Source organism: Tamandua tetradactyla, chromosome 2 (genome assembly GCF_023851605.1).
Source record: "Tamandua tetradactyla isolate mTamTet1 chromosome 2, mTamTet1.pri, whole genome shotgun sequence".
Taxonomy (NCBI): Eukaryota; Metazoa; Chordata; class Mammalia; order Pilosa; family Myrmecophagidae; genus Tamandua; species Tamandua tetradactyla.
Genome location: NC_135328.1, coordinates 51,444,673 through 51,457,396, shown reverse-complemented (window position 1 = coordinate 51,457,396; position 12,724 = coordinate 51,444,673). Strand labels below are relative to the sequence as shown.

General features: G+C 39.0%; 1 protein-coding gene across 9 annotated transcripts in view; it reads right to left on the bottom strand.

Annotated features, from left to right (window-relative positions):
* The window catches only part of SPTAN1 (spectrin alpha, non-erythrocytic 1), a 97,617-nt gene that overhangs the window by 27,942 nt on the left and 56,951 nt on the right, over nt 1–12,724 (bottom strand). For 5 of the 9 annotated variants that reach the window (XM_077146491.1, XM_077146518.1, XM_077146499.1 and 2 more), the window contains 12 exons: nt 11,120–11,264; nt 10,802–10,983; nt 8,488–8,587; nt 8,147–8,344; nt 7,901–8,047; nt 7,081–7,184; nt 6,747–6,909; nt 6,205–6,219; nt 4,442–4,573; nt 4,031–4,168; nt 2,768–2,872; nt 1,488–1,696 (listed from right to left, as the gene is read on the bottom strand). In XM_077146491.1, coding sequence (XP_077002606.1) covers nt 1,488–1,696; nt 2,768–2,872; nt 4,031–4,168; nt 4,442–4,573; nt 6,205–6,219; nt 6,747–6,909; nt 7,081–7,184; nt 7,901–8,047; nt 8,147–8,344; nt 8,488–8,587; nt 10,802–10,983; nt 11,120–11,264 — 1,638 coding nt within the window. The remainder of the gene's footprint in view (nt 1–1,487; nt 1,697–2,767; nt 2,873–4,030; nt 4,169–4,441; nt 4,574–6,204; nt 6,220–6,746; nt 6,910–7,080; nt 7,185–7,900; nt 8,048–8,146; nt 8,345–8,487; nt 8,588–10,801; nt 10,984–11,119; nt 11,265–12,724) is intronic. The other 4 variants (XM_077146507.1, XM_077146536.1, XM_077146526.1 and 1 more) reach the window with 1 other exon arrangement.

The following is a 12,724-nucleotide window of genomic DNA, read 5'->3' as shown; positions in this document are numbered from 1 at the left end:
TGTTTTTGAGTTTGTATTTATTTTGAAAGTGTCATGTAAATTTTTTTTAAATCCTCACAGTGGACTTTTTTTCCTTTTTTTGTGAAAAAAACATATATATATGAAAAAAGCAATAAATTTCAAAGCACAGCACCACAATTAGTTGTAGAACTTATTTCAAACTTTAGCATGGGTTACAATCCCGCAATTTTAGGTTGTTACTTATAGTTGCTCTAAGATACTGGAGACTAAAAAAAGAGGTATCAATTTAATGATTCAGCAATCATATCCATTTGTTAAATCCTACCTTCTCTGTATAACTCTACCATCACCTTTGATTTTTCTATTCCTCTCTTTAGGGGTGTTTGGGCTATGGCCATTTTAACTTTTTCATGTTGGAAGGGTCTGTCAATAATATAGGGTAGGGAGATGGAACTATCTGATGTTCTGGAGAGGCTGGGCTCTCTAGGTTTCAGGACTTATCTGGTCTAGGGACCCATCTGGAGGTTGTAGGTTTCTGGAAAGTTACTCTAGTGCATGGAACACCCTTGTGGAATCTATTATATATTGCCCTAGGTGTTCTTTAGGAGTGGTTGGAATGGTCCTGGTTGGGGTTTGGTGGTTATGATAGGTAGCAAGCAAGGTCTAACTGAAGCTTGCATAAAAACACCTCCAGAGTAGCCTCTCAACTCTATTTGAACTCTGTCTGCCACTGATACTTCATTAGTTACACTTCTTTTCCCCCCTTTGGTCAGGATTAGAATTGCTGATCTCACAGAGCCAGGACCAGACTCATTACTGGGAGTCATCTCCCATGCTGCCAGGGAGACTTTCACCCCTGGATATCATGTCCCATGTAGTGGGGAAGGCAATGATTTCACTTGCAGAGTTGGGCTTAGAGAGAGTGAGGCCACATATAAGCAACAAAAGAGGTCCTCCAGAAATAACTCTCAGGCATACCTATAGGTAGGCTAAGCTTCTCCACTACCAATATAAGCTTCACAAGAGTAAGTCTCAAGATCAAGGGCTTGGCCTATTGATATGAGTGTCCCTAAAGTTTGACAGTATCAGGGAATTCCCTGATGATAAAGTTAAATAGTTCCATATTTTTCTCCCATCTCTCAAGGGACTTTACCAATATTTTTTTGATTATCTGCTTAACATACTATAGGATGTATCTAGGCATTATATTAAGTTATACAGGATTAAAGGACATCTTTCTTATTCTGGGCTGTGTTTCAATTGTTCAAGTGAGCTATACAGATAGGATGAGTTAGATTATATGCTACAGAAAATTTATGTTCCAGCCCAAATAAAACTTTCTTCCTTTGGTCTCAAATACGTGTGGTTCTAAAATATAAAATGTAAATACAGAATGTAAAATAGGTCACGTAAATTTGAAAATATTTCAAAATGAAAAGTTTTTAAACAATTAAAATAAAATAAAAATTTAAAAGTTAAAGGGTCATTCCAGAGCATCCTGAACATGAAGTTCCAGGAATACATACTTGATCCAGGATTCCTCATCATCCATATCACGGAAGAATTGGTGCAGGCGATGGGATTCATTCAGTTTGGCTCGCCGGGAAGCTGCCATGCTCTTGATCTTCTGGAAGCGACCATTGATGGTGTCTCGCTTGTCCTTTACTTGAGAAGTGTCAAAGGCACTGCTGGTCATCAGGCTATCTGCTTGGCTGTTCAGGTCCTTCAGGCGATCCTGAGCAAGGAACATAAAGGGAAATCTCTGGGTCTTCCATGTACAGCTGCTTAAAACCAAGAACTCAGGAATTCCTCACTAAGGTGATGGAACCAGGAGATTTAATAGGTTTGTGTAACAACAATCCACAATTTACAATCCATCCCATGGAGTATTAATATTCTTTAGCACAGTGGCTCTCAAAAAAGTGATATATGAACCCCTGGGATTCTGAGGCAAAATTATTTCCATAACAATATTAGGACATTATTGCCTGTTTTACTGTATAGACATTTGTAGTGATGGCACAAAAGCAATAGGGTTGGGGAAGGGGTAAAACTGCTGGTGACTCAGCAGTGGCAAACTGTAATAGTAGAAATCAGATTCCTCACTGCCATGCACTCACAATAAAAAATGCTGGTTTCACCTAACATCCTTGAAAAAGCAACAGAAGTTGTTACTTTTACTAAATATCCACCTTTAAGTACATGCCACTTTAATATTATGTGTGACAAAGTGGGAAATACACATAAAGCTACCCATGCTGAACAGAAGTTCAAGGACTATCTTGAGGAAAACGTGTTGCAAGGTGAACTAGCTGCTTTTTTGGTGATCTACCATTTTTACTTGAAAGAACAACAGATAAAGGAGGGCCATTTAGACTTGGGTATTTGGCAGATATTTTGTTGAAAATCAATGGATTAAGCCTGTTACATGTCAAGGAAACCTGAAAGTCTGTTAACAATAAAATATGAGCTTTTATGAGAAAATTAGAATTTTGGAAAATCTGTATCTATCACCATGAACTTGACAAGTTTTCACTATGTAAAGATTTTTCTAATGAGATTGGTTGTAATATTTGGTCTTGAATAATGAAAAAACATCAACATTTGGATGATCTGCATAGCTCAATAAACCAATATTTTCCAAATAATTAAGAATAGAAAATGGTCTTGAGACTAAAATATTTGAGAACTGCTGCTTTAATTGATGTACATTACTCTCCTTCCTCAAATGCATTTGTTTTCCTTAGAAGCCATGGAAAGTCATGCCCCAGATACCCTGTGTCCTCATGTCCCTTTCTCTACTCACCTCATGAGCAGATATGTCTGCTTCCAGCAACTGATGTTTTTTCAGCAGGTTGTTCACAGAAGCCAGGTCTTTGCCATAATCTTCAGATGCCAGAAGGGCCTCCACCTTGGCAGTGGAAACACAGAAGGAAAAGGCTATTGGATGCTACATACTAAGGGTTCTGAAAAAGGCTATTGTATGCTACATACTAAGGGTTCTGGAAAATTCAGGATGTCCCCATTGTAGCTGTTATTCCAGGTTCCTGTTCGGACACTTCTTGATCACAACAAGCTTGTTATACCTACTTACTCACTTGTATTAGCCTGCAGGGCCTAGGGCACCTATCTCCACTGTCAAATCAATGCAGACTTTTGAGCCTTTTAATTTAAATATCATGGCTAAAGGCAGAGGTCACTGAACCTTTACACAGTAATGCTACTTCAAGGAAACTCTCCTAGTAAAGCAATCAGCATCATGGACAAAAATTAATATACAAAGAAGTTCCCCACAGCAAAATTAATACTAACAAAAAGCTGTGGACATCTAAATGTCTAACAATATGGGAAGTTAAATTATGGCATAATTCTGTGTTGGAACCATTATGTAACTATTCAAATATTTAAGAAGAACTTTTAGATAATACCCCCAATATATACTAATAAAGGAAACATTACATTGTGAATTCATCTATATACAAAACTATATCTACACGAACATTCATGGAAATATATGTAAAGAAATACTCTGAAAATGTTAACCATGGTGATCTCTGAAAGATTTCTGCTTATTTTACTTTACATACTACCCAAATTTTCTACAGAGAAAATGCATTACTGACTCTGGCTTCCTGGCTCCTTGCTATTTTGGCTTCTATCTCAGTATAGGCTCTTTAGAGCTGTCTGCCACAGACTCCATGATTTCTTTCAATTTGCATATCCTATGAAGATTAGTGATCTGTGGTCAAGTCCCACTAAAAATGAGCTCTCTCTTCTCTATTTTTTTTTTTTTTTTTTTTTTTACATTGGCAGGTATTGGAAATCAAACCCAGGTCCTCTGGCATGACAGACAAGCATTCTTGCCTGCTGAGCCACCGTGGCCCGCCCTCTCTCTTAACATTCATTCCTTCGGCTTATAAGTCTCTTGCAGTACACAGTTTATACCACGATAATGAAGACTTCTGTTAAAGTGGCATCTAGCATGCCCTACTTTTTCAAAGTTGTGACTTATCATCCCAAATGACTATAAATCCCTCACTGGTGCAAAGGGAAAATCATTTAGCATTACCTCAGAGAGCCAGAAGTCAAAGTCCTTGATTCCAGTGTTAAAGTTCTGCTGCTTATTGGCTTCTTTGAGTTTTTGGCTTTTTTCTGCTGATTTCTGTACCAGGAACTGCCACTGGTCAGCTAAAGCAGCCAGCCGGACCTGGGGAAGAAAAGGAAGCCATCAGAGATGGTGAAATCCTTGAAGAATTCCCTCCTCTCCTAAAGCCGCATTTGATATGATCTAAAAGAAAGGAAATCATGTGTAGGAGAGTCATTCTCACCAGCACTTAACTACCTATAATGCAGCAAAAAGCCCTCTGCTTATTTTCTTAAAACCATATTTCAAAATTGTAAGTTGACAATAACACACTGACAGTCAAATCCAGCCCCTATGCTTCCTGGAACCAAGAGAAGAGGAGCTACAGGACTATACCTTGACCGCATCTTCACTGCCAGCACAGGCTCCACGCTCAATAAGGGAATTGCCCATATCGATGACCCCACGGATCCGATCGGCATTGGCGTGCAGCTCTGCTTCGAAGGCCTGGTGCTTTTGGTGCTTGCTCTGAAGTTAAAAAAAAAAACAACAAAAAAAAATGAAAAACCAGATTTTGCTACATTACATGTTTTCTTGAAGGAAGGGATTCTTATAGGGGAGAGAGTGGTAGTAAATCTAAAAACCTGGGGCAAGGAACAATATTTTTTTATAGAAGGTAATCACAGAATCTATGTGAGATATTTTAGGAGTCACTATATAAGGGGGTTCAGCACAGTTTGTGTGAGAGCAGAAACAAAATGTATCTGCTCAAGTGAATTGAGAGTCAATATGAAAACAGCTAGGCTAGGTTTTTTGGGAGTTAAGTCCTAGAATTTTATACTTTTAACATTTTGCAGAAGATGGCTATGGCCAATTTCTGTTTGAATCTACTAGTACATCAATTTCCATTCATGGCTTTCTCCTAATTGGACAGGAGCTTTAACAAATCACACACATACAGATATCTCATGATGTAAGGCAGCAATCACTAGAAAGCATTATTTGACAGTTGGTCTTACACCTGTGTTGAAGGAGGAAAAGTCTACAGCTGCCATAGCCCTTGGCTTCGTTGACTATCATTTGGTAACTGTCATTAATCAAAAATTTCAAAATACTGTAAAAAGTCAAGCTTGCCTGCAGGTAGCCATTTATATTTGCTAGGAAAAGAGAGGGCCACGAGAATAATGGAATGTTTTTTAAGCATCATAGAGGAACAGAAAGTGTGGCAACATTACCAACAAAAGACAACCGCAAGGACATGGCAGCTGTGGCACAATACTAGGGTAAAAACATTTGGCTGGCTGAGAAACACAGTCTTAAGAGAAAGTGTTATTTGGGTAAAAAATTAAAAAGAAAAAAGCAGTATAGGTGGGGAAAAATTTTACATCAAATGTTTCATTTCAGAGGCAGCATTTGTGAAAGGATGGAGCCATCTGGCTGGTTAAATTCAGCACTCACATGAAATACACTTTTTAAGTATTCTAACCACCTGACTCAAAATACAAGAACAAAAAAGGTCTCAAAGACTCATTTATCCTGACAGAAGTCCGATTTCCCCCCTCCTCTGTTTCTTGTTCTGATCACTCTTTAGTTCATTCTTTTTTATTTACTTAATTCTTTCACCTATTTAAGCAATTTCTGAGTTACACATTGACTGGAAAGGTGCCTTGCCCTGCCACTTGAGAAATGTCCCCAATTATGTAGCCTCTCATCCTCTGTAGTTCTCTAGTGGTTTCTCTTCACTGACCAGTACCTCTGGATGCCCGACTGGGGATACAATGAAACTCCCACAGACCACTAGATGCCCTACCATGATTCTACAGACAAGACTGAACCACAGTCTACAGAGGAAAAGCTGATTATTTCATTTTTTAAAAGTAGCACCTCCTGAAAGAAAGACTACAAGCAACTACTGCCTCCAGAATCAAACATTGTACACAAAATTTGCCTAAGTGATAAACTAGGGGAGAGGGGAAGTGAGGGGTTGCAGGCTAAACAGAGAAAGCCACATCCCGCGGGGACATTTGAATGGAGTGTGATTAGAAATGAAAAGAAAGGATGAAGAGACACTAGCAGACTGTGTGTGACTACAATAACAATAATCTGTATAGCAGAACACAAATATTGGAGCTCATTTAATTAGAAACAAAAAAACTTACCAGCAGCTTGGAAAGCTACAAAAATAGATTGAAAGAACAAAAATTCAGTATACTGATGTGAATATACATATCAGCTATTAAACAGAAATTCATTTTGCTGTCATACTTCCTCTGGGAAGCTCAGCACTTGGGAACAGTAAATAAAAGGGTGATTATATAGACTTTAAGAGCAGGCATGGTTTCAATACAGACATAAGAAAAGCACTTTTTACATGGCTCTGACAACTTCTTGGGACTTATCCCCTGGCACAGTTTGTCAAAATAATTTTCACTGGTTTCCATCCAGTTCTCACCCTGCTCACAGTCCTGATGAAAGAGCTAAGGAAGAAGAGAGGCAGGTGAGAAGGTGGAAGCTCTGCCAGTGAAATACCTGGTCAGAATCCTGTAGCATACAGACAGCTACTGTCCAGAGCACACGTACCATGGGGGCAAGTAGATTATTTTATATGTATATGCCCAATATATGCATAACAAAGCACCAGATTTAACAAAACCTGCTCAATAGCACAGGGCTATCTCAGAGACAAACAGGCTCAGCTCACCTGAATGTTGGTGGGATCCTTGTAGGACTCATCACTTGCTGTCTGTAATTTTTCACTGATCCAAGCCTCAATCTCATCTACATCTCGGCTGAACTGCTGGAGGGTTTGAGATTCTCCTAGCTTTGACCTTTTCTCAATCATCTGTGCTTTCAGACGACGCCACCTGAGAAAGTGAAACCATCAGATCAATGTGAACACGCCTTCTCTTGTAGAGAAGCAGACTGGAAAACAGAGCAATCTGTGGTCCTGTAGAACCAAACAGATCAGAGCTGTCACACAAAAGTACGTGTTTGCTCGGAGCTGAAGAGGTACTTCAGCACTACGGAAACCTCACCTGTCTAAAACCTCATTGCGCCGGCTAGAAATGTCTCCTTTAGCATAGTGACCGGCGGAGATGAGCTGGTCAGCAAAGGATTGCAGAGCAGCAATCTTCTCTTCCTGTTGGCAAACAAAGGTGAAAGGTCAAGGTGGGGCAGACAACTCTGCTTTGCTTAGACCTGAACCAGGTATTGAGGAGAGAATGGTTGTTTTGGGTAACTAGGAGCAACTAGTTGGCGACAGGATCAGAATACATTGAAACTTTAGAAGCAGGAGCATAAAACGCCAGAAAGGCTTGATTTCAATCATTACTAGGGTAGAGGTTAACTCAAGAAGATTCCAGGTCACATTGGGTGAGGCAGGGACTAGAACTCTAGTAGATGTCATATGCAAAATTAGGCTTAATAGGAAAAGGGTATCAGATTTTCAACAAAACCATTTATAAATCAAATAGTTTTATATCTTGAATTGTTTATGTTCATGTATTCCCTTACCTATCCATGAATTTGTTTTCACAATAAATTTTTTTGTGACATTCCCATTACTGAAACTTCAGAAGTAGCAGAATTTACATTTAAAAAGTGTTTTCTATTATTTATAGGCATATCATTTTTCACAGACCACAAAAGGATTCCTATGAGATATACAGTGACTATGTTGCTTCCTTTGTGTGATCGATATGGAGTATTTTAATTTAAGGTAGCTGCAAAAGCCCTCTAGCTGAAATAACCCAGATTATTTTTATTCTAATCATCAAGAGAAGAAAGGAGAAAGTCAACAAAAAGAGAAGATAATCTGGAAAAATTCAGATTCAAAGTAAGGCACAAAGATATCACCTGGACATTAATTGCTTTGTCAAAATCTTCATGTTTTTTAATCAGAGCCTCCACACTGTCCAGTGAGTCTCCCTTGTCTTCAGTATTCAGGAAGGCCTCCCGGGCAGCCATCCAGTTCTCAGCCTGCTCACAGTCCCGATGAAAGAGCTAAGGAAGAGGAGAGGCAGGTGAGGTGGAAGCTCTGTCAGTGAATACCTAGTCGGAACCCTGTAGCATACATACAGCTACTGTCCAGAGCACACATACCTGCAATTCAAGGCACTGATCCAACATCATCCTACGCTGAACCCAGGCCTTCTCCAGATCTGCACGCTCCTGATCTAGAATATCTAGTTTCTCTTTGATCTCTGGGCTGGCATAGTGTCCATGAGCCAACAGCTGGTGCCCAAACTGCTCAAATGCCTGGAAAGTGCCAGCCCTGGCATCAATTTCTGTCCGGTGTTCCTGCCAAGAGGAGGGAAGGGATTAAATTACTGGCAGTTGATGCCCACTTAACCATCAATGCAAAACAAAAGGTAAAGGCGTAAGGTCTTCCACGGCCAGCAGAGCAGCCATGTTTTTGCTACTCAGCAGACAGGTTTGCCCACCTGATGTCGCTCCAGCAAAGCTTCAGCTCCAGTGACATCTTTGGCCAGCTCATCTGAGGACACTAATCCCCGTATTCCATTGATCCAAGACATGAGGTCCCTGAAACCCAGATCCACAGACAAACAGCTATTACATTATCTGGCAAGTAGGCTTTCTGCCCCAGAAAAGAGAACCATGTAATTCTTGCCTCAGAAGGTTATTTTGGTTTAATTTAATCTAATGGGGCTAGATCTCTGGGCAGTCTCTTTTCCTCTTGTTGGGATATTAAAAAAAAAAAATTCCTCAAGAATTTCTTAGAGCAAAAATGAATAGCTTTATAATTAAGGTCTTTTCACCTTACAGAATAACAGGCTTTAACAGAGGCGATAATTTATGATTGCATTTTCTGTGGTTTCAAATGAAACCCTTTTATTAGGATTAAGCTTTAAAAAGTCCTAGGCCTTGAAAGATTTCAAACAGAATCGAGAGATTATCCTGGAAGTTATTCTTATACATCATATAGATATCACCTTTTTAGTTAAGGTATATCGGAGAGGCTGGAGGGAAGTGTCTGAAAATGTAGACCTGTGTTCCAGTAGCCATGTTTCGTGAAGATGACTGTATGATACAGCTTTTGCAATGTGACTGTGTGATTATGAAAACCTTGTGTCTAATGCTCCTTTTATCTACAGTATGGACAGATGAGTAAAACACATGGATTAAAAATAAATAAATAATAGTGGGAACAAATGTTAAAATAAATTTGGTAGATTGAAATGCTAGTGATCAATGAAAGGGAGTGATAAGGGGTATAGAAAAAAATAGAGGAAACAAAGGCTAAATTATATTGGGCAGATGGAAATACTAGCAGTCAATGAGAGGGAGGGGTAAGTAAAAGCTCATGGTATGTATGAGTTTTTTTCTTTTTTTAAATTTCTTTTTCTGAATTGATGCAAATTTTCTAAGAAATGACCATAGTGATGAATACACAATTACGTGATGATATGGTGAGTTATTGATTATATACCAAGAATGGAATGATTATATGGCAAGAATGTTCATGTTTGTATGTTGCTATGTTGAAAAAAAAATAAAAAAATTTAAAAGTAAATAAAGACCTAGGCCCACTTCATACTTTTAATATGGCTTCTTACAGATGCATAGACACAAAGTACAAAAGTATATGTATAAGATCACATATTATAAGATTCCTTTCATGTGATGTATACAGAATAGGCTAATTTAAAGAGACAGGAAGTAGATTAGTGGTTATCAGGGGATGGAGATGGAGGACAATGGGGAGTGATTACTGAATGGGTATGGGAGTATTCTTCCGGGGTGATGAAAAAGTTTCAAAACTAGAGAGAGGCAGTGATTACTTGACCTTGTGAGGACACTAAATACCACTGAATTTGTATACGTTAAAATGGTTAATTGTATGTTATGTGACTCTCACCTGAAAAAGCAAACAAGCACTGATATCTACTACCACAGGCCAGTGAATGGGAGGATTACTGCCTGCCTACTCCCATATAAGTGGAGGAAATGCCCATAATATATATAGAGAGACATAGAGGGTGGTGGTGGTATGGATGACTGTATATAAGAATACTGTTAGCAGAAAAATATGTAAAAGAAATATCTATCTTAAATTGGTACCATTAAACAACTTGTAATTCAGTGGAATGCTATGTTGTGGTTAAAAAATCTGAGGTACCAGATTATGGGACATTCTATAAGACAAAAGGCCTAGACTCTTCAAAAACGTCAGTACTGTGGAAACTCCCCCCCAAAAAGGTGGAGGGGTACTGTTCTAGATTATAGGAGACCAGAGAGACAAGACTACCAAATGCAATGCGTAATCCTTGATTAGATCCTGGATCAAAAACAAATCCTGGCTAAAAATTATTTCAGCTTTTCTGCAGTCTTGAAATTCTTCTAAATAAAAAAAATTGGCAGAAAATACTAAAGTGTATCTATATCCATTAAGTGAAAAGTAAGTTTGAGGAAAAAATATAATACTATATGGTGGCAGCAGGGGGAGATGTATTTGTATTTATATGTGCTTGGACAAGAAAGTAGAAACTTAATTTTTTGACTGTTTGGCATTTGGCACTGTTTGTATATTTTTTGTTTGCTTGTTTGTTTTGCATGGGCAGGCACCCGGAATCCAACCTGGGTCTCTGGCACAGCAAGTAAGAATTCTGCCACTGAGCCACCGATGCACTGCCCTGTCTATATTTTACACTGAGCATTTTTTGATTCTCATAATAAAAACACCATTAAAAAGAAAGTTCTATCGTTAGAGCTCTGAGCAAATACTTTGCTGTTTACCGGAAATCACTAAGGAAGCGCTGTAGGTCATGGGAGTCACCCAGCTTGGCTTTGCGTTGGTCTGCACGTTTTCCTAGGCTGTTCCAGGCCTGGTTTAACTCAGTGCATTTTTCCTGTAGGTCCTCTGCTGACTCAGGATGGGACTGTATCAGGCGCTCTGCTGTTTCTCCAAGGGAATTTACCTATGGGAAGATGTTAAAAACAAAACAAAACAAAAACAAAAACCAAGCAAGAAATAAGGGAGCTCCATTCTGCAGAACATAAGATTTTGCTCTGCATTGGACGAAAATGCCAGAAGATAACTTTACATCCTCTCACCTTGTCACCAAGAGCAGCAAGGTCTCTCTCAAAGCCCTCATGCTTGCGCTGTAGGGCTTGAACACTAGCCAGATCGTGGCCATAATTGTCTGTGTTTAGAGCCTGATTCTTCTCTTCAATCCATTCTTTGGTTTCATCAGCATCTCTATAGGTGAGGGATACATTCAAGTTAGCAAATGCTGAGTATAGTTGTCTTGATTATAGGACAAACACAGGAACATAATCAATTTACTGGCATTTGTACATTTGTTAGTGGCTACTACCAGTAGCTCTAAAAACCTAGAAAACACATGGACACATCCCAGAATAAATTAAGCAGATAATCAAAATGTATCGGCAGGTCTCTTGCTCTCCAGTGTCTTGGAGCAGCTAGAAGAAAAAATGAAAAATCATGGAACTGTAACACATTTTAAAATCTGTTTTATAACTACTTATTAAACTGTACTTGGAAATTCACTGCTTTTCTGTATATATTTTATATTTCACAATAAAGTACAACATAAAAAAAAAAGTACGGGCAAAGTCCCTTGAAGGATGGGAGAAAAATACGGAACTATTAAACTTCATTACTGGGGAAACCCTGTATTCTGTGTCAAATACCTAATCAATAGGCCAAGCCCTTGATCTTGAGGCTTGTTCTTGTGAAACTTTGTATGTAGCCAAGAAGCTTAGCCTACTTATAGGTACGCCTAAAAGTCACCTCCAGAGAACCTCTTTTGTTGCTCAGATATGGTCTCTCTCTGTAAGTCCAACTCTGCAAGTGAAACCATTGCCCTCCCCTCTTTGAAGGGCATGACATCCAGGGTTGAAAGTCTCCCTGGCAGCATGGGAGATGACTCCCAGGGATGAGCCTGGCCCTGGTACCATGAGATCAACAATGTCATCCTGACCAAAAAGGGAAAAAGAAGTGTAACAAACAAGGTAGCAGTGGTTGAGAGAGTTCAGAGTCAGTCTACTCTGAAGGTCAATCTTATGCAAGTTTCAGTCAGACATTGCTACCTACCGTAACTTGCTAAACCCCAACCAAAACCATTCCTGTCAATCCTAAAGAATATCTAGGGCATCATATAAAATTCTATAAAGGTTCCATACACTGGGTTAACTTTCCAGAAACCTACAACCTCCAGATAGGTCCTGAAATGAAGAGGGGCCAGCCTCTCCAGAACACCAATTAGTTTCATTCCCCTATCCCATGTAATCGACAGCCGCTTTCAATAAGAAAAAGTCAGAATGGGCATAGCCCATATACTCCTAAAGAGTGAGAGAAAGATCAGAGGTGATGGTGGAGTTATACAGAGATGGCAGGGTTTAACAAATGAGTATGAGTGCTGAATCATTATATTGAGATTTCTTTTAGGCTCCAGAACCTTAGGAGCAAGCTAGAAGTAAAAACCTAAAATTGTGCAATTGTAACCCATACCAAAATCTGAAATCTATTCTACAACTAATTGTAGCAATGCACTTTGAAATGTACTGCTTTTTTGTATATATGTTTCCACAAAAAAGAAAAAAAAAAGAGAAGGAATAATACAGAGAAGACAGGATTTAACAAACGAGTATGACTGCTGAATCATATTGATATTTCTTTTGGTCTCCAGTGTCTTA